At 52.0% G+C, this 26,641-nt stretch overlaps 2 protein-coding genes across 5 annotated transcripts; one reads left to right on the top strand and one right to left on the bottom strand.

The window, feature by feature from the left end:
* On the bottom strand, positions 1–21,942 carry OCRL (OCRL inositol polyphosphate-5-phosphatase). Of its 3 annotated transcripts, none has more exons than XM_035311533.1 (23): positions 21,788–21,942; positions 21,432–21,511; positions 21,008–21,046; positions 20,232–20,342; positions 20,060–20,155; positions 19,513–19,633; positions 19,236–19,397; positions 18,602–18,703; positions 18,022–18,136; positions 15,480–15,596; positions 15,151–15,338; positions 13,547–13,658; positions 12,345–12,454; positions 11,232–11,367; positions 10,171–10,281; positions 9,731–9,896; positions 9,018–9,253; positions 4,719–4,742; positions 2,441–2,560; positions 2,172–2,256; positions 1,598–1,725; positions 683–794; positions 1–582 (listed from the first exon to the last, which is right to left on the bottom strand). In XM_035311533.1, exons 1-23 carry the CDS (start codon positions 21,934–21,936, stop codon positions 458–460), a joined length of 2,745 nt encoding a protein of 914 aa, XP_035167424.1. In that variant the 5' UTR covers positions 21,937–21,942; the 3' UTR covers positions 1–457. The 3 variants fall into 3 exon arrangements, with proteins under 3 accessions (XP_035167424.1, XP_035167425.1, XP_035167426.1); XM_035311534.1 differs by having other exon boundaries at positions 20,232–20,339; XM_035311535.1 differs by lacking the exon at positions 4,719–4,742.
* Positions 13,945–26,515, top strand: LOC118157267 (DNA excision repair protein ERCC-6-like). 2 transcript variants are annotated; one of them, XM_035311532.1, is made up of 4 exons: positions 13,945–13,949; positions 22,218–22,243; positions 22,292–22,304; positions 22,398–26,515. In XM_035311532.1, exon 4 carries the CDS (start codon positions 22,506–22,508, stop codon positions 26,226–26,228), a length of 3,723 nt encoding a protein of 1,240 aa, XP_035167423.1. In that variant the 5' UTR covers positions 13,945–13,949; positions 22,218–22,243; positions 22,292–22,304; positions 22,398–22,505; the 3' UTR covers positions 26,229–26,515. The 2 variants fall into 2 exon arrangements, with proteins under 2 accessions (XP_035167423.1, XP_035167422.1); XM_035311531.1 differs by lacking the exons at positions 13,945–13,949; positions 22,218–22,243 and having other exon boundaries at positions 22,262–22,303; positions 22,397–26,515.
* The last annotated feature ends 126 nt before the right edge of the window (positions 26,516–26,641 follow it).

Below are 26,641 nucleotides of genomic sequence, written 5' to 3'. Positions count from 1 at the left end.
CAGGGCTCTCAGCAGTGCGACCAGTACCCACCAGCACACAGGGATGCAGCCCGCAGGCTGAGCCACGGCCCTCCAGAAGCACCAGCAGCCTCCACCCTTCCCTGCGATGACTGCAGGGAGACGGGGGTGAAAAGGGGAGAGAAGCGCGGGTCGGGGAACTGGCGACACGGCTACGGGACAAGCGGGCCGCTGGCAGCACGTCCGGGTACCAGCAGATCCAGCCAGCTCCAGGGGAGAAAGCAAGAGGGTCCTGTCACGGATGGCAGTGCAATGAGCACGCAGGTCCTCTGCGGCGTGGGGTACAGCAGTGGGAGAGAGAGGAGAACGCTTCCCTTCCAACTGTAAACACGGCACTTGGAGGAGCTGGGAGCCTTCTGCCCTTCAGGAGCCGCCGGAGGCCCTGCCTGGGCACGAGGCCGGCAGCATGGGGCCCCCCGGCTTTGGCATGCGGGCAGGATCACTCCTCGTCCCCGGCAAGCAAGAAGCCATAGAGGAAGTTGGTGGCACGCTGGCGGTCCTGCTGGGTCTGCTTCGCCATCAGGTTGGGTGGAGGCCGCAGGAGGAGGCTGGTGAACAAGGTGGCTGCAGAGGCAGAGTTAGTTACAGGTGGGGAGCGGAGGCCTCGAGAGGCGCCAGGGAGGGGTCGCGTTTCAGGGAGAAGGCAGAGACGCCTCCGTCTTACCGATCATGGTGGCACTGACGTTGTTGTCTTCCGAGTATTTGAGCAGCTCTCGGAGGAACGACATTAGGTACCGAAACACGCTGCGATGGCAGCGAGGCAGCTGAGAAATCACCTGCAAAGAAAACAGGGATGGGAGCACTCCCAGGGCACGCGCGGCGCCCTGGCCTGGCCGAGCTGTGCCTCCCTGCACTGCCGGCGGGCAGCCTTCCCCCTCTGCTGCCCGACCACCAGGGACCAGTTACAGTCCCAGGAAGAGCGCAGCAAGCCACCAGCCTACTGCTGGTGACGGCACCGCTGGGCTTCAGCTCCTGCTGACACCCCTTCTAGGAGAACCGTGGCACCAGGTGAAAACTGACCCTGCCCCGGGGCTGCTTCCCCTCTTGCCTTCCAGCTGGATCCAGCTGCACAGTAGCAGCACTAGGACCAGGACAAGAGGTTTCCCGAGGCCAGCTCTGAAAACATTCCTAGCTTCTTCCTCTGCCCAAGGACACGCTTGGCCTTGCTTGCTGCTCCGCCAGCTATTTTTAAGAGCCACTCTGTTGCCGTCCTTAGAGAAAGCACAGGAACTGCAGCAGCGAGCAGGTGCTCAAACCCTCGAGACCGTTGAAGGCTCTCTGGCTCCCTGGGGCTACTATTCCCAAGGTGCTCAGGGCGATACCACCCACGCCTGGGGGCTCTTTGGAAGCCACCAGCTCCCCAGGGACCGCTGGAGGAGCCGCAGTGCCAGCCCTTGGGCAAGAAGAGGGCACTGCCGGAGCACCCAAGCCATCCTGCTCACCACAAGGAGCCTCTCCCAAAGCTCCGTGCCAGCCCACGGGAAGGCAGCAAGCCCTGGGTCCAAGCCAGAGCCGGGAGCAGCGGGGAAAGCTCCCCCGAGCCTGCCGCGAGCGGATGGAGGCAGAGGCAGCGCCGTACCTGTCGGCAGAGCCGGCTGTCGTGCGACCAGTCGAGGCAGCGCTGATACATCTCGTAGCAGATCACCGGCTCTGGCAGAGCCTCCAGGAAGATGAGGAGCGCTTCAGCCACAGAGTGGTTGCTGCCCGCTGGGCCGGAGGGAGTCAAGGGGTGCGCGGAGCAGACGGACCTCCCCCCCCCCGCCTCTCCTCCTTCCCATTTGCTTTGCTGCTGCTTCCTCCCCGCAGGTCCCGTTGGTTCTCTGCCTGACTGCTTCCCGACACCACAGCCCCTCTCCTCTGCTCTTCCCCGTCCCCACAAAATGCTGGCGCATCCGCCCTGCGCTGCTTCTGCCCTCCCCCGAGCCCCACCATCAGTTCTTGCCCTTGGCACAGCCTTGCAGAAGCTTCCCTAAGGTTGGGTTAAGCGGCGCGTGTTCAGCTCCCGGAGGGGTCACCTCTGGAGGGACAGCAGGGAGCCAGCCCCCAGGCAGGGACCCTTCCAGAAGGGTCAGACAAGCGCTCCTCAGAGAGCAATCTCACAGCAGAGCAGAGATTCAATGGGTTCCTGGGAATGCCAGGCGCAGCAAGGATACGGATTGTCTCGGGGATACTGGTGTCCAGGCAGTCGATGATCTGCTGCAACTCCTCTTGCATGCCTGGGGTCTGGAACAGGTCCTCCTGCCAAAAGACAGCGGTGTCAGCGCAGGGACAGCAGCAGTCGCCTCCCTCACAGAAGCTGAGGCACGCAGGGACAGCAGGGTGCACGCTGGAACCCCAGCCAGCGCCTCAAGCAGAGGGGAGAAGCCCCGCCGTACAAATACCCCGCTGGAGCTGACCTCCAGGCGGAGGTCCCAGCCCTCACCTGGTGGCAAGCGTGCTTGAACAAGTGGTCCACCAAGAGCCAGATCTCCTTCGGCACCTGCAGCGGCAGCTCGCTTGCATCCTCGCTGTTCAGGATGCTCATCCGCAGCGTGGATTTCTCCTGGCGGCAAAGAGAACAGCGAGCTTCAGGGAAAGCTCGGTCCCTCTGCAAGGGTCTGGAGAAGGGAAGCAGCAGCACCCAGGACGCCCCTGGCCCTGCTCCTACAGCAGACGGCAGGTCCCTGCCCCAAGCAACCTGCCTGCTCCACCACTGAACAGCAGGTGACAGGCCGAGGCACAGCTCAGGGGAGCTCCCTCCAAAAAAAAAAATAAACAGCTCCCAGGACGTGTCCCTGGCTGCCCCAGCTGACCTGTCCGCGTTACTCCCAGCCTCCCCAGGGGATAATGAGCCTTGCTGCTGCACTGGCTTCCACCGTTGGGTTTAAGCCCAGCCGCTGCTCTCTCCTCGTCCAGCTGCTCTCCTCTGAATGCACAGTCAAGGACATGTCTTTACCGACTCCTGTGCGCTCTGGTGGCGCGTGAAGCAATTCAGTTTTCTCAGAGTTTGCTTCCTGATCTTCCTAAGGAGAGGAGCCTGCTGAAAACAGAACACCCTGACACCACGGTCACGCTTTCCTGCTTGCTCACGGGAGGCAGCTGGCTACCTCAACTGCTCAGAAATCCCCACCGCACCAACCTTGGACGGGATCAAAATTTTCTTGCTTGATTTTATCCTCCCTTTATGATCGCTCGTGTTCCTGCGTGCTCCCAAAGAAACACCACGCGCAGCCCTCCCGAAGCGCACACAGCGGAGCCACACAGAAGAGACCGGCACAAGCAGGAACGCAACCAAAAGGACACCAGCAGAGAGGAGCACCGCAAGCCTAACACCAAGCGCTTCATTTTTGCTGGCAGCTTCCGTGACAACTGTGATCTCTGTCCCTCTGCAGCGCACACAACTGCCCGCAGCCAGCTGGGGCTGCCTCTGGGTTCCCCCCATCCCTCAGACTGGCACGAGCCCTACCGACGCGGGCAGTGGCAGGCTTGCCCCACACATCACCGAGTTTTACCCAGCGAGCAGACACCGGGTCTTGGCTACACACCCTCCTCACCCATCCAAGCACTGGAAAGCAGAGCGTTAAGCGAGTTCCTCGCAGCTTCCCTCGAAGAGCTAAGGCGCGAGCTGTGGGCGCTCCTTGAGAGCTAAAGACTCTGCGACAACAAAAAAAAATCCCTGCTCCAGGCCACGCGGCGATGGAGCCGAACCCCAGAGCGGCACTCGGAGGGACTCGGAGAGCTGCGGAGCCCCGGCAGGAGCCTTCCCGGGGCTGTCCTCGCGCATCGGGCGGGCACCGAGCGCCCTCTCCCGCTGCACGCGGGGAAGGGAAGCGCCGCCGAGGAAGGAAGATGCTCTGCAGAAGGATGCTCCCGGGGGACAGCGGCAAACTCCTCCCTCCCCCGCTGCTAGGAAGGAGCCTGGGGGCTTCATCCGGTTCAAGCCCCTCTTGGAGGGAGGGCTCCTACCCTGACAGCCTGGAGAGGGAGAAGTCGCCCAGCCCAGCCTGCGCAGTCAGCTCGCATCGGCTACCAAATGTCTGAGCTGGTGCAGGACGAGCAGGAACAACGCTGCCATGCGCACAGCAGCGTCTCCACCTCCCACCTGCCCTCGGAATTACAGATTTGTCTCGTTTGGACCCCAGCGCAGAGCACAAAGTAAAGCAGCGATCCCACTCTGGCATCGGTGGCTGTCGGTGCTGGCAGCGCAAGCGCTGCTGCTGGAGAAAGCTGAGGAACACCTGCCTCCTACACAAGGCCCTCCTGAGGTCTCCGTAAGGGCATCCCAGGATGGAAAGAGCAAAAGATTTCTGTTTTCTGACTCAGCATTCTCCTCGCATCTGAAAAGGCTGCTCTGGTGAAGCTCACCTCACGTGCACGGTTACAGTTCTTTCAGGTATGTCACAGGCTGCCAGTGTTTTCTGGAAGTATTTATCACCACTGCCTGGATCAGGACAGCATTTTTTTTTTTTCCCCATAGCAAATACGGCGAGCTTTAAGCAGCTCAGCTGGGCTGGCCCCATCTTGACTACGGGGTCACTTTGTGCTCCTACATGTTCTCATCTATTCTGGGCCCACAGCTGCGCTAAGAGGCTTTGCTGAAACAGGCGCTCCCTCTGGACCCACCTCCCCTTCCCTCTTCAGCAGAAAGCAAGGGAAAAAACTCTCATTCTTTACAAACAAGTCATCGAGATGCAGACTTCGCCAGCAATTGCTTGCATTACCTTTTCTAAGAAGCTGTCTTCTCCCTGAGAGCATTGGGAAAGAGAGAAGAGGGAAAAGTATCGTTAAGAGAGAGAATGATCTCAGATTAAGCAGAAACCTACTTTGCATTATGAGAACCCACCAAATGCCAGTTCCTTCATACATTTCGCTGACGTGGCCAAAGTTAAACCTGTGGCAGGAGATTTGCCTGCCAGTTAGCAGAAATCCTGCTCACATGATGCACAGCCTTGTCAAGATTTCTGTGAACTCCTCCAAGCAGCCTTGCAGCAGCACCGTTCACTACTGGGCAAACAGCTGGACCACAGGCAGATGAGAGAGATCTGATGGGAAGAAGCTCCCCTTCTTGAATCCTCCTGGCCAGAAATAAATGTTCCTGTATTGTTTCTGCCATCTCCCCCTGTGACCGGGCCAGAGATAAAACACTCACCAAGCTAAATCTGCAGTGCTGAGCGCGTGGCAGCTGTGGAGCTAGCAAGCCCCCTAAGCAGCTTTGCGTAGAGTCAGGGAAACGAGCGTTTGTGCTCAAAACCCGAGGCTGCTTGTCTGCACAACCCAATAGCATTAACACGGCGGCGAGGAGCATGCCAAGGCCCCCTCCAGGCTGTGCGTCCAATCCCTCAGACGATGCCGAAACGTCCGCTCACCAGCGCAGTGCTGGCTGGCAACTTAAGACGTTGTTTAGAGGAGTCCGCGGGAGGAAACAGAAGCAGGTTGCCCAAGCCGAGTTTTGGCAGAACGACCTCTCAGGGTGGGAGCAACCAAAGTGCATTCAAGGGCTGAGCTGGACATACGGCTGCAGCAGCCATGACACAGGGCGTGCTTAGCGGGGAGCAGCATCTCGGGCTCTCCTCCTGCTTCTGCAGCGCCTGCTTCCTTCACTTGCTGTGTGTTAACACAACCTGAACAGAACAGCTTGCTCCAAATATGAGCTAGCGCAGGTTTTTCTTCCAAGGCACCGGAGGAGGGACCGCAGTCCCAGGTTTGGGACGCCAGAGAGCCACGTTGCACAGAAGAGAGGCTCGGTCGGTAACTGGGTGAGTCACCTAGCCGACTGCCTGTCCTGCTGTCCACCTCTCTTCCTGTAGTGTTCAGCATAATGAGCTCTGTGGGACAACGTGCTCCTAAGAAAGATTTTTCAAGACGCTTTTTGAAGCCCACAGGAGGATCCCAAGGAAAAAAAAAAATAGGATGAGATGCTAAAACTGAATTCCCAAAGACAGGGTGCTCAAGTGCTAGCAGCTTCTCCTGGGAGAACTCAGAGAACCATTTCCAAACGAGCTCACACCTACACGTTGCTATCCTGTGTCAGACTGCCCCTCAGACCCTTCCTGACCTGCATTCTCCACTTCTCCCTCTGCTGAAGACAAGACATACATCTTGCCAGGCCAAGAGCAATGCTTGACGCAGTGAATGATAAACTCTAAGCAAGTGCAGGAGAAAGGATGGTTCTTAACACACACAAGCAGACTTCTTTGCACAGTCAACACATTTGCTAAATACATGGAAACCAGACCTAAAGGCCTCTGGGCTGCACAGAGCAGTCACCATTCTCCCTTGTAGAAAGTGCTCAGTTTTTCCTGGCTCCAAGAATTTCTCAGCTCACAGGTATGATCAAAGACAACAGACCTAAAATAGCTCTAATGGGACAGCAGGTTTATAATCTTAAGTGACTAAATTTTGCTTTGGGCTGTTCCACTTGTATTCCTTGAGCTTGCTTAGCATGTTCCAGTGGAGGTCCTGCAGTCAAAGTGACCTCACTCGCAGAACAGACTGTTTCTTCACTGCAAATGCTGGGACAGAGTGCCTTCATGTCTTGCTCTTCTCTGATTGTTTTGCTTCCTGTGCTTCTCTTCTCTGAATAACAGAAGAAGGAAACTGAGAGGTAAAGGAAGCAGAAGAGGCCCCAGAGTACAGTTACTCAGAAGAGCAACGGTGCATATCCAGGAGGGCAGAAGCTAAGAGTCTAGGCCCAAGTTCCTATCCATCAAGCAAAAAGTCAGTGCTGAGCACTGGGAAGCCGGAAGAAAAAGTCACCGAGACCACAGAAATGCTCCAGACCAAGCCTGACGCATTTCAAAAAAAAGAAGAATGATTATCAGCCAAATCCTGAAGAGCACGAGGAGCTTGAGGCCTGCATTAGTTACCTGAATTGAGGAGGCAAACGCTCCATCTTGCCATCTGCATTCTGCTTAACCTAATCTTGTAATTACAAAAATCAGGAATCTAGCATAAAAAAAAGCACAAAGGCCTTTCTGCCTGTTGGGCCAGTGAGAAAAGTGTATGCTTACTACAAAAGGTGGGAACTGGAGGAGGCAGAAAGGGTGGGGCAGCTGCCAAGGGGAAGAGAAAGGAGTTTAAGCCAGCAGGAGCAGGCCCTGCCAAATCTGCAGCCGTGAAAAAGCAGCAGCTCACTGGGCAAACACAACAGCAAACCACACAGAGAAGGACAAGAATCTAAGATATGAGAAGAGAGGAATGGAGATCAGAGAGACTGAAAGAACTGTGCTAATCCACCAGGTCAACAGAAATCGAGCTGCACCCCCAGCAAGTCTGCAGATGGCACCAAGCTGAGGGGTGCCATCCAAAGGGACCTGCACAAGCTTGAGAACTGGGCCCATGTGAACCTAAAGAGGTTCAACAGGACAAAGTGCAAGGTGCTGCACCTGGGTCGGGGCAATCCCAGACAGGAATACAGACTGGGAGAAGAACTCATTGAGGGCAGCCCTGCAGAGAAGGACTTGGGGGTTCTGGTGGATGAAAAGCTCAACGTGAGCCAGCAGTGTGTGCTTGCAGCCCAGAAGGGCGACTGCATCAGCAGAGGAAGGGCCAGCAGGTGGAAGGAGGGGATTGTGCCCCTCTGCTCTGCCCTTGTGAGGTCCCACCTGGAGTCCTGTGTCCAGGTCTGGGGCCCCCAGCACAAGAAGGATGTGGGGCTGTTAGAGCAGGTCCTGAGGAGGGCCGTGAGGATGATGGGGCTGGAGCACCTCTCCTATGGAGAAAGGCTGAGAGAGCTGGGGCTGTTCAGCCTGCAGAAAGGAAGGCTCCGGGGAGACCTCATTGCGGCTTTTCAGTATTTAAAGGTCAGGTATAAAAAAGATGAAGGGCAACTCTTTGCTCAGTCAGGTAATGACGGGACAAGGAGTAATGGTTTTAAACTAAAAGAAGGGAGATTTAGATTAGAGGTTAGGAGGAAATTCTTCACGCAGGGTGGTGAGGCACTGGAACAGGTTGCCAAGAGAAGTTGTGGATGCCCCGTCCCTGGAAGTGTTCAAAACCAGGTTGGATGAGGTCCTGGGCAACCTGATCTAGCGGGTGGCATCCCTGCCCATGGCAGAGGGGTTGGAACTGGGTGATCTTTAAGTTCCCTTCCAACCCAGGCCATTCTATCATGCTCTGAAACGAAAGGGCCTTCCCGGCTGAACAAGAATGAATAAGCAGACTAAAACTCAACAGCTGCTAAACCATTCTGAAGCAAGGCCAGGGAAGGCCATCCGAAAAGGGGACTGAAAGCAGGCTGAAGCAAGAATCAGTGCCCCTCAAAATGGGACTTAACCTCCAAAACAGCCATGAGATACCAAAAGGACAAAAAGTGACTAGGGCACAGTCACACCACCTCAGAGGCACACAAGGTTTCAGAAGGGGGAATGCTGATGCTAGGGGCTCGTGATGCTTGTAGAGATGAACAGTTATCTCTGCACTGCAGAAGAGCTTGCTCACTGTGGTGTGACAGGAACTGGCCAGAGAGGCTGCAAGGCTGGCCATTTGCTGAGCTGTAGTCATCAGTACACAACAGCAACAAATTCCTTTCTTCAGGCCTGCTTCTGTCTCTTCCTTCCCTTGAGCAATGTGGATACCACAGCTGTCCAGAAGGAGAAGGATCCTGTAGCGCTCGACATGGCCGAAGAAGCCTAGGCATCTCAGAGATCATTTCAGTCACACTGCTTAAGGCACATCGGAGCCACTCAGCTGAGCACCCCAGCAACAGCAGGGCAGTGATGCAAACAAAGATGCTGGAATATTGTTTTGTCTCACCACCACGTAATACTTAGGACTTAGGGAAATCACAAAGTACAAGCTACCAAAAGCTATCGGTGGTGGAGGGGAAAATCAGAAAAGACCACCTCAAGCTCTGGAAGATGTGAATCAGATTAGAGCCAGCATAGCTGACCCATGTGGAAGGCATTACTCCAGCTTTTAGGAGTAAACAGAAGGAACATGCTCTCTCCCTAAGGGACCTTCAGGGCAAATCTGGCTTGCCCATTCACAGCAGCTTGTGCTCCAGAAACGCTGCTACTTACCAGGTCAATGAGTTTGGTGACTGGAACTTCTCGGATGGGTTGTCTCATCCGGCACAAAGCCTCTAGGGAGGTGCCAAAGCAGCTGGGCAGGTAGCTCCCACTGATGGTGAGGAAATAGTCCTTCCCTCGGTCCAAGTGAAGGACAAGAATATCCTCAATTTTATCCTCGCCCGAGTTCAGAAGGGTTACGGAGTCCTTACTGACGTACACATCCAGGGAGATGTCCACACTCTCATCTGCAACAGGCAGGAGCTGTCATGAGCACACAGACACTCTCCTCAAGGGGTAACAAAGACGTATGTGGCCAACCTCTTTTCAGTTGTCTGTGGGGACAGGACAAGGGGCAATGGCCACACAATGAAGCATAGCAAGTTCTGCACCAACATGCGAAAGAACTTCACAGTGAGGGTGACGGAGCACTGGGACAGGCTGCTCAGGGAGGTTGTGGAGTCTCCTCTGGAGATATTCAAGACCCGTCTGGATGCCTACCTGGGCAGCCTGCTCTAGGGAACCTGATTTGGCAGGGGGTTGGACCCGATGATCTCTGGAGGTCCCTCCCAACCCCTACAATTCTGTGCTACAGGGACAAAGGCCACAAAACTGAGAAGACAGGCAGACAAGGATGATGGCAGAAAGGGTGAGACCCAAGGGGAAGGACTGGTGAGAAGTGGCAACCTATACCAATACACTGGAGAAACAGTTGCAAAACTCACTTGGCTCCAAGTAACCTTCACAAGGCTCAGCCCGAAGCCATGGCTTACAGTACTGTCTGTCGTTGAGCTTTGGGATGAAGGAGAAGTGACAGGTGACCTGCCCGTTGTTGGTTATCTGGAACTTCTGCTTCTGCAACTGACGGAACTTTACATTCTCAAAGTTAAACTGCAGAGAGGAGAAAAACAGAAATCATGTTAGTGGCCAGGACAGGACACATAAGGTAGCCACACAGACGCCACAGTGGCTACCCACAACCAGAAAGTGCCTACATAACACAGAACTTCTAGCAGAAAACCTCTCAAGAAGCCAAGGTAAGATATCCCTTTTAACCCGATTCCTGATCATGAGATAACAGATAAAGTTCAAATTTCCTACAATTAAGTCCCAACACTTCTAAAACTGCTGTGGAAGTGGATAGTGATTCAGAGTTCATCCTCACTTCTCTCCTGCTTAGCTCCAGCGAAGGAAGAAAGTCATTCTCCATTCTGTCCATCATACGAACGATATCTTCAAACACCTTTCGATATCTCTGGTCGTCCACAACCTTTACCTGTGGAAGATCGGACAACACTCAGCAAAGTTTCTGACCAGCCTGACAAGAACTCCTGTGATCACGAGTAAACTGCAGAAGTGACAGGTTTCTCTAACTAGTTGCTGTGTGTACCTGAGGCTCAGAGAATTTGCATACGTGGGTGCACCTCCAAGCTGCGTGGGCAACTTAACGCAGATTTTATCCCAAGAGATGTGTTACTGGGGTGTTTCTGGTCAAGGGGTCACACTACTGGGAGATTACTGGGGGTGATCTCTGTGGGACAGCACCAGCATCTTGCAGCATTACTCACCATTCTCCAGGAGAACAAGAGAAAAGTTCTGCTTTAAGGAGACTTGAGCAGCCCAGAAAGTGGGAAGTAGCCAACATGGACACTTACCACGCCCATTCAGTAAGCTAGGAAACCCAAATCTGTTGCCAGCCAGTCACCAGCAAACAAAACCAGATGTAAACCAGTGACACGCTCCTAACCCAACACTGCAACAGCAGGCACAAGCGATGACAGCTTTCTGCTCTGTCTCCTTGGGGAGGACAGAAAACAGTAGCTCACTCACTCTAGTGCTACGTATCACAGGGTACACCCCAGAAGCTAAGCAGCATCATTAAAGTAGTCAACGGGATCTGGGATCGCCTTCCTATTTACTGCATCACCACATCTGCCAGGGTAACCGACAGCAAACACCTACACTGCTTTGGCATAACACTGCCCCAGCACTACGGCCAGGCTGCTCTGCACACCGAGACTACAACCGCCGAGTCGTTTGAGGAGCAGAGGCTGGCACAGCTGCCAAATTGCAGCACGCCAACCAAGCGAACACACCTTATTTTTTATTTAATCTGCCCTCTTGCAATAGAATTCACAGACGTGCCTTGACTACACAATCGCCTCCCAAAGGAACGCATGACAATACTGTGGTCCTGCCCTTGCATATATATAAAAAAAAAGTTACCCCGATGTGGAAAAGCGCGCTGACTGGCTTGTGGTCACTGGTCTTCAGGTTCATATGACTGCGGTAGCAGAGCTGATTTATATTCCCACCCCTCCAAAGGATCCGGTCACACCACGCTGGCACACGACACTTTCCACTGCAAGGAAACACAAGTTACCACAGGAATCCAACAGCTCTAATACGGATCAAAGTTCTTTCTCTTCCTGGCCACGTAGCTCCCTCCACCCCTGTCATCAGCGAGCACATCAGCAGTGACGGAGTGAACTGCCACACTCCCCTCAACTGGAACATGATGGAATTTATTCTGCTCTCTTCCCTTTCCCTCTACAGCAGCTAGAACTCCCGTCCTTTCCAGGATCAGGAAACAAACAGGTCTGTTTCCACAGTCCGAGCCCATGTGTAGTGTGACCCAAACTGCGCCCGCTTCTTTTGCTGCTGGGCCTTTCTGCATGTTACAGCTTGACCCACCACCCATTGTTTCCACTACAGAAAGTCTACTCAGCTCTAACAATTACGTTATGAAATCTGAATCCCGGGTTATCCTTCTCCAGACTAACTGCTGTGCTCATTCACAGACACGGGCAGAATAAAATTTAATTGCTATATGGCTTGGAACTGCTTCTTGGGAGTTTCTCCATTTTGAGCAAGCTTCTGCAGCAGAAGCATAAACGTCTGTGGGAGGCACCAAGCAGAGAGTGGCAAGCAGGAAAAACTGCTGCTATCGCAGGGTAGCCACCTCTGCGGGTGTGCCAGTCAGGGGCCAGGATGACTCACAGAGCACGTTCCTTTCTCTCTTCAACCCCTTTTATACTGTTTTGCTCTAGAAGCAGTAAAAATCCCTCCAGTGCAGGGTCACCTGTGAGTTCACTCTTTACCCGCATTGATGTGTCAGAATCATCAACAACTGAGGTTTAAGCCATGTGCCTCCTCAACACACGCAGGATCTGCTTATTCCAGAAAGTAGGGAAACAAAGGAGTACAAATTTGTCTGTGTACTCCAGCTATCACTGTAACACCGAGAGGTATTTCTGCCTTTAGGAAGCAGGAAATCACGTTTTACAAGACAAATATTTCTAAGTTATAGGTCAACGTGTACATTGGCAGCAGGTTTACCTGGAATCCCAGCGATCTGTTTTAGAATCATATTTGTACGTGGGGATGAATTTAATCTCTCCCTCAGTGAAATCTGCAAATGCTTTCTTATGAATACGCTGAATATTCAGCTGGAAGCAGAAAAAGATCAGTTTAAAATCAAACTCAACAACGAAAAGCCAAACCACCCCAAATGACCCACCCTCCCCGGCAGTGCCAGAGAGCAAATCCATGGGCTGAGCCAATTGCAGCTTGTCACCCCGGGATTCACCACAGACACCGCACAAACCACCTCTCAGATCTTACACCTTTAACAGAGATAAAAATTCAGCACATCAGTGGAGCGTGTCTCAAATAGACTGAATACAAATTGGCACAGCACTGCTTGCCATACCATACAGACAGCATTTAACAAATTAAGGGAAATACTAATTGTTCCTCTTGTGCTAAATGCCTTCATTAGTTTTCAGGCTCAAGCAACACCATCATTAATATTTCACTGTCAATTGTTTAGAAAAAGCCTCCGGAAGTGTGCTCAGATGACAACCTGACGCTGCCTTCCTCTTCTCTTCCACTCTGCTGCAAATTTTCCTCGTTTTTTTTTCCTCCAAAAAACCCTAAGCTACAGTTGTTTTCTGCCTGAAGCTCTGTAGTACAGCAGACATGAGCTACAGAACAGAATCAACCAGATTTACCGTTAATTTGTGTGTCAGAAATGCCATTGCACTGTTTTTGTTCATACTTCACAGGTAGAAGCCATCACCTTGAAGACAGATCTGGTGCTACCTTCGTTTCCAGCGTGTTGCAAAAAAAGCCACTGAGCGGTGAAGACTACAGCACAGAATTTAGGTCAAACTGTCTGGGCAGACAAGTAGTGGTCTCCGAATCAATACCTTTTCCAGGACACTGATTACACCAGCTATTGTTGCAGTTAGAAATTTCTATGTTCCAGCTTGTACCGAAGAGAGAAATCTTCCAGCGAGATGCAAAGATGCTTCTGTAGTAACTGCCTGAGTCATCCCGTTAACCCCAATATCGCGTACAAGCTATTCTGGTCCAGAGAGCTGATGTCACCAAGACACTCAAGAGCTCCGTCTAGGTTCTAGCACCTACGTCTACAGACACTTATCGCAGAGCGCCTGCCAGATCCTCCCAAGCACAGGCACATCTCAAGCCACAATGGCCTCACGAGGATGGAACAAACATAGGCGGGGTTCACTGACCTGGTCATACGTCAACAATTTCTGAAGCTCATTCTTACTGATAAGACTTTTCACCTCACTGGCATCGGGGATACAAAGCCTGTAGTTCAAGTCTCCTAGCCAGATGACAACACTGAAAACAAAGACAAACACGGAGAAGAAGAGCCAGAAGTTAGTATCGTAAGCTACATGTGGAAGAAGGGGCGGGCAGGAGAACAGACATTTGGTTGCTGGTGATTAAGGCTGAGACACACGGAAGACAACAGGAGACGTGAAGGACCGAGTCGGACAGCAGAAATTTCTAGTGGCATCTCCCTTGGAATCCCACATGGGATTGAAGAGTTGTTTGACGGGAAATGCTTGTGTTTGCCTCTGTCTGACAAAAAGCCTTGAGAACATCACCAGCTCCGTAATGAAACAGAACCTGCACGTCTCACGAAGGCTTCCAAACCTCTCAGGCTGCATAAAATCCGCCTAGCACTCAGGCTCTTCTTGTCTATAGAAGAGGGCAGTGATAGAACTTGTTCCTGCTTGTTCATCAGTTAGGCGGGCCTGTGTGCATGTATCTGCACGCTCGCACCTCATGCGATGCCGTGGTTTTACCAGTTTCTCACTGCCTTCCTTTCAACCCCATCAGCACGCTACTTTATCAACCACCTAGCAAACACCGACTGATGCAGGATTTGCAAAAGCACAGATAGGACAACAGCTCAAAGGGAGCCTATCTTATCTATCAGCCATATCTCATCAGCAACTGCTCTTATTCTGCTCCTCGTTGGACTTTCAAACAGATCTACAGCCTTCCCACCACCAGCAGCTAAAGAAACACCGGTAGTATTCTCTCTTTAATAAATAAAGGTTTCCTTCAAGGATTAAAGTCTAAATGCTTCTAATATCAAAGCTCTTCCTGTTTATAACCAAACCTCAACATTTCCATTAGTGGATTATCAAGGATAATCTAACGTTTGAAGTTTTTTCTTTATTTATCCACTCTATATTTTGAGTTGTTAATGGCTTAATTATTAACTGTAGCAGTATTAATTATTTTTATTAGGTTTAAGAAAACTTAATGTATATGCTTTGTTGTATGCATGCTTGGGACTGATTTGGGTTATTCAGCACCACTGTCACTCTATAAAAAAAACAATGTCATGGAATCAAGTGTTGCCTACATGCCATCTGATGCACTTAAACTGAAACAGCAATTGTAAATACTCAAAAAAGCCTAAAAAGCACAAACAACGACCGTTCTGCTATCCCTTCTCCTCCCATATTTATATTTTATTTCCCATCACACAAAAAACAAACAAACAAAAAAGCCCACTCAGCTTCCTCAAGCTCTCAGCCACTGACGTGGGAATGCCGCTTGCTTGAAATGAGAAAATGAGACGCAACACGTGAGAAGAGGGCCGTTACAGACAGGTTGCCCGAGTCACCGCAGTAAAAATGTGACCAGCTAGCTCGACTGCAGGAGCTCTAGCACACAGGACACCTTGGCATGTTTAGTTATGTTGTTAATTAAGCCAGAAAACTTATCTGTGGAAAATCTCTTGTTGCTGGGATTTTAACTTGATTTTTATTACTCAACACCGCTTCAAGAAAGGTGGGCAGCAAAGGAAACTTACTCGTGTTTCATGATGTTGAGCTGAGGTAGCGTAACATCAGGGGGTACAAAACTCATCCGAGCACAGATATCCTTATAATCCTGATTTCGGCGCTCGAAGTCCTCCACGTGAGCAGCTAAGTGGGAATTGACAACGCAGAAAGTCGTGTTGTGGAACACGAATCTCACCGCCACGCCGCCCTTGTTGCCCTGGGGAGAGCAGGCATCAACAGTCGTTAGAGGAGAGGCACCAGGGAGAAGACGGGGACGGCACAGAGATGAGAACACAACCAGACCGTGCCCGTTCTCGCATGGATAGACTGAAACTAGAAACTGGCCTCAGTGACTCACCATCTTCCCCATGATTCCAGTGCCCACAGACTCTGTCATGATCTCTCTGATGTTACTCAGCTGATCCCTCCTAGCAAACACGAGCAGCATCATTCCAACCAGGCGGACCATTTGCACCTGTAGAAATAAAAGAAGCCCTGAGATCCCAGCAGGGCCCTGCCTGCTCTACCTCATGCCTCCCTTCTTGGTCTCTCTCAGTCCCTCATCGTTGTTTCGTACTCAACCCCTGCTTGCAACAGCACCCAAAGGGCCTCCTAGTCCCCAAGCTGGCTTCTGGGGGACAATCTCCCATCCTCCACTTGCCGTCAGTTGTGCTGAGCTTACATCTCCCACTCTGGTGTTTCCCTACCAGCAGAGCTGCCTTGTGAGGTAACAGACACTTCACAGGTGTGTAGCAGATCTTTTTGTGAAGTCCCAGCCTTTTGCGAATTATGCTCTGAACAGCACGGCAATCACAGGAAGATCCCAAGAGAGCCAGTTAGGCATGTTGCAGAGGACTTCTTGTGACTGTCACTGAGGGCTGCAGCTCCAGCTCATGCTTGCTTACTCAGAACTACAGCAGAAGAAGTGACAAACCTTTGAGGGGAACGGACAGAAAAGTTCTTATTTCCTGAGGCAAACATGCCTGACATACAGAGCATCATAAAGCAGTGTCTCTGAGTTGTACCATTTGCTTTGCAGAAAACACCTTTTCTCTAAGGTAAACAGTCTCCTTCTGGAGTTAAGAGGTTCTTCTCTGCTGCAGGGCTCAACCCCCAGGGCTCAACCCAGAGCTGATGTGCGCTGTCCCGGCAGGGCTGCTGCTGGTTCTCTGACACACGTGATGAGGCCTAATCACCCCGAGCACTGCTTACGTGCTCACTTGAGAGGCATAAACATATTAAGATGTGCTGGGATTAAATCTGTGCAGCGAAGGAAGAAGATGAAACCATAGCATAAAACGGGAAGAGGCAGAGTACTCAGTACGGTCTGCAGGAGTGACATTTACATGCAACCACAAGTCTTAGCTATGGTTTCAGTCACTTCCCCCTGCCTGCGGCCATATCCTGTTCTCTCCCTTATGCAAGGGTGGAAGAAGTTTCCCTAAAAACTCACGGAAAACAAAGGCACAGGACCATCAGCCTCTGCAGTTCATGCCGTGACCCCCGGCTCCTTCGCCATGCACTTCGGCTCAGCAAGGTGCTGGTTTCCTGCTTTTGGTTACCTGTAACGCACACCACGGAGCTCACCGCAAAACAAGCATGCCAGGGGCGTGACAATGAGTGCACCGGCCAACGAGGAAGGGGAAACCGTGTTTAGGCTGGTACCTACAGCAAAAAGGTTTGCTACAGCAGAGATGAAAAACAACGGCTTGCTCCGAAGCAACCAGAATAAAGACCAGGTGCCACAACTGAAGCAGTTCTGCCCCAAGGCAGCAGCCTCTGGAATATTTCCCCTCGTAAGTTATTCCATTCCTTCAGGGAGAAGCTATTCATTTAACTTACCAGCTCAAGACACACCTTGTTTCTAAAGTACAACAGCGAAAATAATACAAATAAAGAATTGGAACCCGCCGCTATGATTTTATTGAGCATAGCACTTCCCCGTTACCTGCCTCTTATTTTACAGCTATTTTTACCCGTCTTTGTAAATTTCTGCTTCAAAATACAAAGTTCTACTACAACAGTGGGACAGAAATAAACTCTCCAGATTTAATTCAGTGTATTTGATACACAGACTTGCAGACACATGCCACATATGCCTCCTTGACTTCTCCTCCAAAGAGTCTCTGCTCTTTGGGTCAGGTGAGGAAAGGGAAAGACCACCTGTACTGGGTCTGGCTGGGATGTTAACTTTCCCTGCAGCAGCCCACACAGTGCTGCGCTCTGCACTTGTAGCTAGAACAGCAGTGGTATCACACTGGTGTTGTGTCTGCTGCTGAGCAGTGCTGGCACAGCATCAGGACTCTCTCTGACCCTCCTAGGGGGTGGGCAAAAAGTGAGAAAGAAACATCAGCAGGGCAGCTGACCTAAACCAACCAAAGGGATATTCCATACCATATGATGTCACACTCAGCAATAAAAGGTGGAAAAAGGAAGAAGAGGGGAGGGGTGGGCTCTCGTTGCGAAAACGTCTGTCCTCCTCCCAAACACCGGCTACGTGCGTTGAGGCCCTGCTTCAAGGACGTGGTCAAGCATTGCTCATTGGTGGGAAGTAGAGAGGAATTTCTTTCCTCTGCACTTCCACACATCCTTTACTTGTTTTGTTTTGTTATTCCCTTTCCCCCTCCCTCTTTCCCTTTCCCCGTTTTCCCTTTAGTTGAATTGTTGAATTAATAATAATATTTCCTTAATAATATTTCCCCTCTTTAATTAAATCATCCTTATCTCACCCCGTGAGTTGTTCTTTCCTTTACTTCTTCCCCTCCTCATCTGAGGAGGGGGAGTGAGAGAGCGGTTGTGCTGTTCAGCTGCCTAGCACAGTAAAACTACCACACCACTTCTGTTTCCTTGCCAGCCATTCCAACCCTTTGACAAACCCCCATGCGCTGAACAGAACTCACTTTCTTATACTTAGCCTGAGGGTGCAGGGACTTCTCCACAGCAACCAGCCATTCTTGCTCCTTTGAAGAGTCAAAGTAGAAAAAAGCCTCCGTGCTGAGGTCCAGCTCCTGGAACCTAAAACCAAGTCAACTTAGCACATTCCACCTCTCCTACAGATCACCCTCTTTCTACAGGAAGGTCCCATATGAAACGTCCAGGAATCTCTCTTCTTGGTAGAAAAGCTCCTCATTCTTTCTTGCTAAAGCAGCAGCAGAATTTCACCGTGGTGCAATTCGACCCTACTGCAATACACTCCAGAAAGCCTCCCCCTGGGAGAAGCATTACTTTAAACCGAGGACAGCCAGAGAGCACTGCGGGTACCTCAAGCAGAATCTATTTTGCTACGTCACAGCTGAACTTGAAATGCTGCCTCAAGCAAATAGCTCTCTCCCTCTAGACAGCTCTTCTGAGACATAGCTCAGCTTTTTGGAACCCCTGAGAGCACGACAGGAACTTCAGATAAATCCAGCACACCAGCATCCAAGCAAAAGCAACAAGAAATCCAGCACCGTAAGTAAACGGAAGGTTATCACTTCTCACCCGATGCAATACAAGTCTGGAGGCTCTGTGTCGCATGCCAGCCAGGGCTCCAAGCTACTGTCCGGAGACTGCCCGTTCACGTTCCACGTTCCCACAAAAAATCTACAACACAAAAGCAGCTGAACTGTCAGAAAACCCAGTAACGAATGCAGAAGCCGGGTCCCTCCAGCGCACACATTCAGGCTGGGAGCAGACAATAGGTGAGCTCTCTGTGCACAGGGCAAAGCCAGCTGTAGGGTACCTGAAAATATTTCTAGGCTTGGCCCATCTTAAGTGATACCAATTCTACAGAAGGCTACAAAACTAAAGACGTTTCACCGGGGCCAGCAAACATCTGCCTCTCTTAAAATCATGTTGGATGGGGTGATGCCAAGGCAGTGTGGCGGGACAGATCCCTTTGTTGTCTTTCTGCTCAACTGCTTCAGTCTTACTTGGAGGTCCAGAGATCTGACATGTAAGGGAAACGATGCCAAAGGAGAAGCTGTACTGCAAACATTTGTTTGCTTTTCAATCTGCAGCAACCCTCATTTAGCCACCCAAGTTGTCAGATTTCAAACCTGGGCTGGATTTGAGCTCACAGAGGAGATTATAAAGGTTTGTCTCTACCTATGTACATGCTGTTGCATTCTCTCACCTGAAGTTCTCAAGGTGGACGTACTCCTTCTCTCTCTTGGCAAGTAGGTGTTTGATGAGGCCTTCTCTTTGCCCTGACTGGGTGTTGGGCAAGAATATTTTGCGCATAGTGTTGGTTACTTTGGGCTGGTCCCTCGATGTACCTTCTCTCTCTCGGTGAAATCTCGGAAGGAAGCAAGAGCAGAATTAAAACTGGGTCTGCTGTCTATGAAAAAAACAAAAAAAAAACAAGAAGAAACCAACACAAAAAAGGGGAAGATATTCACCATGGTACTTACTGCCTGCTTGGAGGCACAGGAGGAGGTGGGGGTTCCCGGCGAGATCCCGTTTGGTGGTTTTGCATGTTTCTTTTCTTCTCTAGGCTCATAGCATTGAAGTCATCCTCAAACCCCAGAGCTCCTATGAAGACAAAGCCAAGCACAATATCGTGAAATACCATTTAATACAGCTCAGAACGAAAAGGAAAGAATCTAACTCCATGGAACGTGAAAGAGCAAGTGATAACAACAATATGCCAGCTCTGGTGACACAGGGAAAAAGGTGCACAGGTGACAGAAAGGGTACTAACCACAGAACAAGGCAGAATGGAGCTTAACGCATGCAGACCAAGGCACTAGGCAGAAGACAGCAATGGAAAAGAAACAAAGGGTCCAGGGCAACAAAATCCAAGGACCACGAAGTTGCATTTTGCACAGGATAAGGTGAGGCCAGGAAACAGGGTGGAAGGCAGGCGGCTGAGCGCAGCGTCTGTCACAGCTCCCTGCCACTGGGGGCCCAGTCCTGTACATACCACAGAGCATGCAGAGGTGACAGTCACGTTGATACCTGAAGGAGAGGCCTGCAAAAGACTTGGGAGGTTTTTCTCCACCTGATGCCAGCTGGTTGAGTCCTTATGGTCGGGAAGAGAAGATTTTAACTGAGCTGGAAAAAGAATCGGCCCCATCAGAAACTGCCGGTGGTCTGAGGATTTCACAAGTACAGCCATAGCTCTGCTTACCTTCCTGTATGCTCTGCACCTCTGAAAGGAATCCCAAGCAACGCTCCTCATCAGGGATTTCAAAGAGCCGCTCAGCTGTCTTGTCCCCTTGGATCCGGATCTTGCAGCCTGCTTCAGGCACAAACACAGACTCACAGAGTTGCAGCCACATCTGCTTCACGGACGTGATGCCCTCAGAGCAACCAGGCTTACTATATACCCTCTGAGCTCTTCAGTGGCAGGCAATGTCCAGCTGCTGTTTCTGATAGGAACTGGCACCTAAACTAGTTTCCCCGTGCATCAGAGATTACCCTGTCTGGGCTATCACCAGTCTTGTCTTCCTGTTTTTAGGAAGACTTCTCCCCACTGCTACCTCACAGAGAAGAGCTCTAAAAGTAGTAAGAAAAATGTATTGAAATGGAAAGCAGAACAAGTGACGAGGGAGCGCGCCGTGCGTGCACACTGGTAAGGGCAGACGGTAACTGAGGCTCAAGAACAGGTCAAAGAAACAGAAGGGGAATGAGAATGGGTCTGAAAGCAGGAGAGGTTTAAGAAGTTAAAGTTTAACTGATTGCCAGTCCTTCTAGCTGGGCAGTTAAAACCATGACAACTGGATGTCTATACAAGCCAGACATCACTAGAGGAAATGCGTCCCCTGCCTGCTCAAAAGACAAACGCGAAGTATGGAGGAAAAGTATGAAACAGCAAGTAAAAGACACACGTATCGGTGCCCAGCAGGCAGCCTGTTTCCTAAAAGGAGATTTAGCCACGCGACTGTCTGTAGTTATAAAACTTACTGTTTGTAGCTATATCAATCAGCAGGGTTTCTTCTGCCTCTGGAAGAGAGGAGAAACAGCATCAAGAGGGTTCATGCTTAATGCTGCAGTAACTGAGTGCTCAGAAAAGCACACTGCCTGCTTCTAGCCACAAGCACCCTAACAAATGGCTTTCATTTCCATCTCTGCTATTCGCAGTGGCTCCTGAAGAAAGAATGGCCACATCTGGACGGCCGGGGCAGTCATCTTCCCCTGTCAGTGTCAGAGGGCAGACTGCTAACGATCGGAGTCCTCACACCTCGGGATGTTTTGTTGCACTTGGGTATGGCTCCGGTGTGAAAGGCCAGCCTAGCAATGCACTTCGGAACGGACAGGGCACAAAACGATGGGCAGAACTACGCGGAATTACCGGGCAGCGGGCTTTTGCCGCACGGGGGGTCAGTACCTTGCACGCACTTGAAGCGGCTGTTGATGGGGATGTAATCCGGCTCGGCGCTCTCCCTCTCCTGCGAATGGATAACGATCCTGGGGACGGGGAGCGGCCGTGTGAGAACGCAGAAGGGGCTCCCTCCTGGTGCCGGGGCGGGCAGCACCGGGAAGGGGACCGGGAAGGGGACCGGGAAGGGGACCGGGAAGGGGACCGGGAAGGGGACCGGAGCTCGGCCCCGCGGGAGCAGCCCCAGCCCCCCCCCGCCCCGTCCCGCGCTCCCCCGGCCCGTCCCGTCCCGGCCCCCACGGGCGCTATCGGCGGGGCAGCTCCGGTGCTCCCCGCTGGGCCGGGCCCGGTCCCGCTTCGCTCACCCGTAGCGGCCGCCCCGCTGCGCCAGGCTGAGCGCGCACGGCTCCCGCCGCCCCGCCCGCACCTCTGCCCCGGCCAGGACCCGCATAGCCCCCGGCCCCCCCCGCCGCCCCCTCCCGGCGAGGCCCCGGCCCGCGGCGGGCGGCTCCATGGCGGCGCCCCCGTCTCCCGGCGACCCCGCGGCGGGCCCACCCCCACCCGCAGCCCACCCGCCCGCCGCACTGCCCCCTGGCGGCGGGAGGAGCGCGAGAGAAAGGCGGGGAGAGGGGCGTGGCTTCAGAAAGACACGCCCACGCAGCGCGCCGATTGGCCGCGGCGGAGCCTCATTTGCATGCCGCGCGGGGCAGGACGGGAAGGCTCGGGGTTTGAAGCGCGGGGAGGAGGCGGCGGCGGAGCGGCGACATGGCGGGGCCGGGGGAGGAGCGGCGGGACCGGGATCCGGACCGGGATCAGGATCACCACCAGGATCAGGATCACGACCAGGACCACGACTGGGATCAGGAGCAGCAGTACCGGCGGTAAGCAGGGGACCGGGCCCCGGTGTGCTGGGGGTAGTTGGGGCCGGGTCCCGGTGCCGGTCCCGGTGCTGACGCCGTCCCCTGTCCCCGCAGGCTGGTGAGCGGCGCGAAGGAGGCTGCGGGCAGCGGGGACCTGGAGGCGGCTTTGCGGCTGTTCCAGCAGGCGGCCGCCATCCGCCCCAGCGAGAAGCTCCGCGGCCGCATGCAGCGGCTGGAGGCGGCGCTGGCCCAGCTGGCGGAGCAGGAGGAGGAGGAGGAGGAGGAGGAAGGCCGCTTCGTGGACGTGTGCGGCAGCGGGCTGCTGCTCTACGGGGAGCTGCACGCGAAGCTCTTCCAGCACCAGCGGGAGGGAGTCGCCTTCCTGTACCGCCTGCACCGGGACGGCCGGCCCGGCGGCATCCTGGCGGATGACATGGGTCTGGGTAAGACCATCCAGATCATCGCCTTCCTCTCAGGTATGTTCGATGGCGAGCTCATCCAGCACGTCCTGCTCGTCATGCCCACCACCCTGGTCGGCAGCTGGCTGGCCGAGTTCGCTCGCTGGACCCCCGGCCTGCGCGTCAAGGAGTTCCACGGCAGCAGCAAGACGGAGCGCACCAGGAACCTGGAGAGGGTCCAGAGGAGGAACGGCATCGTCGTCACGAGCTACCAGATGCTCATCAACAACTGGAAGCAGCTCGCCAGCTGCCAAGAGCAGGAATTTGTCTGGGACTACATCATTCTCGACGAAGCGCATAAAATCAAGTGCCCGTCTAACAAAACGACCAAGTGTGTGTATGCGATTCCTGCGAAGCATCGCATCCTCCTCACGGGCACCCCGCTGCAGAACAACCTGCAGGAGATGTGGTCCTTGTTTGACTTTGCGTGCCAGGGCTCTCTCTTGGGAACAGCCAAAACATTTAGAATGGAGTACGAGAATCCTATTACTAGGGCCAGGGAGAAGGATGCGACTCTAGGTGAGAAAGCACTGGGACTTAAGATATCTGAGAATCTAATGACAATCATAAAGCCATATTTCCTCAGAAGAACTAAAGAAGACATCAAAAAAAGTCACGCTGACAAACCAGATGCCCCTCTTCCTGAGGATCCAAGTGAGGCTAGTGCTCCCGTCATGCCATCTCTCACTAGGAAAAATGACTTTGTTGTGTGGGTGTACTTGTCTCCAACGCAGGAGGAAATCTACAGGAACTTTCTCTGTCTAGATCACGTGAAAGAAGTGCTGATGACAACCCGATCACCTTTGGCTGAGCTGACTGTCCTGAAGAAGCTGTGTGACCACCCCAGGCTTCTGTCCGCAAGAGCGTGTACCCAGCTGGGCTTAGATGGACAGGAATGCTCAGAGCAGGATCATGGCAGCGAAGCAGGTGTGCTCTCAGGTGCCAACAAAATAGATCATCTGTCTGATGAGACCCTGATTCGGGAGTCTGGGAAAATGCTGTTCCTTGTAGGGCTTCTAGAAAGACTGCGAGAGGAGGGGCACCGAACTCTGGTGTTCTCGCAGTCGAGGAAGATGCTGGATATCATCGAGCAGGTTTTGTCTCGCAGGCAGTTTAAGATCATGCGTATAGACGGCACAGTGACCCACCTGACAGAACGGGAGAAGCGCATCAGCGCCTTTCAGCGTAACAAGGACTACTCCGTCTTCCTGCTGACGACGCAAGTCGGTGGTGTTGGCATAACCTTAACAGCAGCCAACCGAGTGGTGATCTTTGATCCCAGCTGGAATCCAGCTACAGATGCTCAGGCTGTAGACAGGGCTTACAGGATTGGGCAAAAGGAGAATGTCGTGATTTACAGGCTGATTACCTGCGGTACAGTGGAAGAGAAAATATACAGGCGACAAGTATTTAAGGATTCATTAATAAGACAGACTACCGGTGACAAAAAGAACCCGTTTAGATATTTCTCCAAGCAGGAACTAAGGGAGCTTTTCACACTGGAAGACACCCGGACATCCACAACTCAGATCCAGCTGCAGTCTTTGCACGCCACCCAAAGAAAGACGGACCTGCAGCTGGATGAACACATCGCTTATTTACACTCTCTGGAAATGTTTGGCATTTCTGATCATGACTTAATATTTACGAGAGAAATTACTCACGAGGAGCAGGCTGAGAATGAAGAAGCCCATCAGTACATTCAAAAGAGGGTACAGAAAGCCCACGAGCTAGTTCAGTTAGAGTCTCAGCTTAGAGATATGAGGATGGAGGGGATCAGAAATGCTGCGGAGGAGGCTTGGTCAAGACCACCAGAACTGGCTTCCCAGGCAAAGAAGAGGTCTCCAGGGCTGAACAACATAAGTAACTTGGTTTCACCACCAGTAGCTGATAAATGTGAAAATGACAAAGTCATTGATCTTACGGAGGACGTGGAGGTCCAGATTCTTGACGTCAGCAATAAAATGACAAGTCTGACTGTTGATGAGTTGGGTGATGAGAAACTGGGACAAGCGATGTCCAGTTCGGATACAGAGCTGCTTACTAGCAGCAAGATAGAGGAACAGCCCGATACACAAGGGTCTGAGCAAAATCTGGACTCAAGCATTATGCCATTGTCACCTGGACTTTGTCCACCTGATAAAGAGAGCCCGAGTCTCAAACAGAAGCAGCGTTCTCCTGTTCCCCATGTAAATTCGGTTAGCTTGACTGAGGCTGGGGATGGCTTTTCTGGGCATTCTCAACATTTTGCTAATGAGTCTGGTGTGGCTGACCATCCCAAAAGGTTAAAAGATGCAGAAGTGTCAGTTCAAGTACTTGACCCACTTGCTGTCTCAGAGACAGAGGGGACTGACGTTCCCGAGCTAGCTTTAGCTGCCACGCCACCAAACCTACCAAATGTTATGCCAGAAGTCCATGCTGGGATCCAGAAGTCTCATGTGGTGGAAGCCAGCTTGGAGGAAATGTCTGTGCCATCTCTCCAGGATCAAATCGACTTCAATCTGGTCTTGGAAGAGTCTGAAGATGGATGGCAGGATGCCTCAAGTGGGGAAAGATCACTGGAGCACCCAGAAGATGAGGGCTTGCAACTAAAAACAGCAAGTCTTTGTAAATCTCCAGCAAAAAGTTTGGTAAGTGAGAATGGTAACTCTGGAAGCCCCTGCCATGCAGCTGAAGAAGATCCAAACAACTCCTTGCAAGGGAGTGAAGCATCAGAGGAAAACAGTGCTATCGTCATTTCAGGCAGAAGAAAGAAGTGCGTGAAAAGAATTGTTTCAGATAGTGAGGATGAGGGCTATTCTGTTATGATCTCAGAGGAAGAGCAGTCTCATAAAAAGTCCTCTCCCTTGAGCACCCCTCTGCATCAATTTCTGGAAGGAATGACTGCATCTACTCCTAAAAGCAACAGGAGTCTAACAAAAGCCATTTTTTCTCCCAAATTAACTAACAGTGGTAACAGGTCTACAGCTTCCAGGAGATCTCTAATCAACAAGGTGGTAGATGAGGTTGAGGATATTGGAGAAATGATGGGAACCACTGATGAAGAAGAAAACAGTGATGAGGAGCAAGAAGATCTTGTGGAAGAAGAAGCAGAAGAGTGTAGTGCGGAGTCTGTTGAGCCTGAAGAAGAACCTGCTGGAGAAACGCTTAATTCAACTGAAGAGTCCTTCCATCTAGAGGGCGAGCAGTCCGAAGCAGATGAGACAGAGTCATCTCAGGAGGAATCCACCGGTGATGCTGAGCTTCAGTCAGGTGAGCAGATAGAGTACTGCACCAAGGAAACGGTCTCTGAGAAAGAGGGCGGTCAGAATTCCTCTCCTTCCTTAGGTATTTACGGTACCTTGGTAGACAGAGGGAAGAAACTTAAGGATGACGGAAACCTACAAGAGGCACTGAACTGTTTCCTACAAGCTCTTGACATAAAGAGTGGAGATCCTGAAGTTATGCTTATGACTCTAAACTTGTACAGACAGCTAGCCCAGAAATGAAACCTGTTACCTTTGTTAAATAGTTAAATGTACTCTCTATACCTTTGTTAAATAGTCTCACTTCGTTTGTCTATGCCACATCACTGATTCTTTTTTCTAAACTTTAGATGGCTGAAATAAATAAGTATTTCTTTCAGGTTATGTAACTTTCTGTCACGGCTAGTGAGCAAATCCAGCATCTCTTCCTGTGTGAAGAAGCAGCCTAAGGAGCCCTTAGTCACATTTCAAGTGCTGGGAAAGGGACGTCACTGTGGACTCAGCTAAGATGAAAACAGTTCATGGTTCTTGAATAAAGCCCATGTGCCTGCCTGAACCTCGCCTGCCATTTGGGTGCGCCAGATGCTGGTGCAAAGAAGAGAACACAGCTACTGCAATCTGGTTCTCAGTTGGCCTGAGAATGCGTTTGCTGTGGT

The sequence above is a fragment of the Oxyura jamaicensis genome (genome assembly GCF_011077185.1).
Source record: "Oxyura jamaicensis isolate SHBP4307 breed ruddy duck chromosome 4 unlocalized genomic scaffold, BPBGC_Ojam_1.0 oxy4_random_OJ106465, whole genome shotgun sequence".
Classification (NCBI taxonomy): domain Eukaryota; kingdom Metazoa; phylum Chordata; class Aves; order Anseriformes; family Anatidae; genus Oxyura; species Oxyura jamaicensis.
The sequence above is the reverse complement of the archived record's forward strand: the minus strand, read 5'-3'. Positions and strand labels throughout refer to the sequence as shown.

Coding starts and splice junctions, on each gene's coding strand:
- OCRL (XM_035311533.1), bottom strand. CDS start 21,936: ATGGAGCCGCCCGCCGCGGGCCGGGGCCTCGCCGGGAGGGGGCGGCGG. Junction 20,343..21,007: donor GATTGATATAGCTACAAACA/GTAAGTTTTATA, acceptor TTGTGCCTGAAG/CAGGCTGCAAGATCCGGATC. Junction 1,726..2,171: donor CAGTATCCCCGAGACAATCC/GTATCCTTGCTG, acceptor CCTCCGGCCCAG/CGGGCAGCAACCACTCTGTG.
- LOC118157267 (XM_035311532.1), top strand. CDS start 22,506: ATGCAGCGGCTGGAGGCGGCGCTGGCCCAGCTGGCGGAGCAGGAGGAG.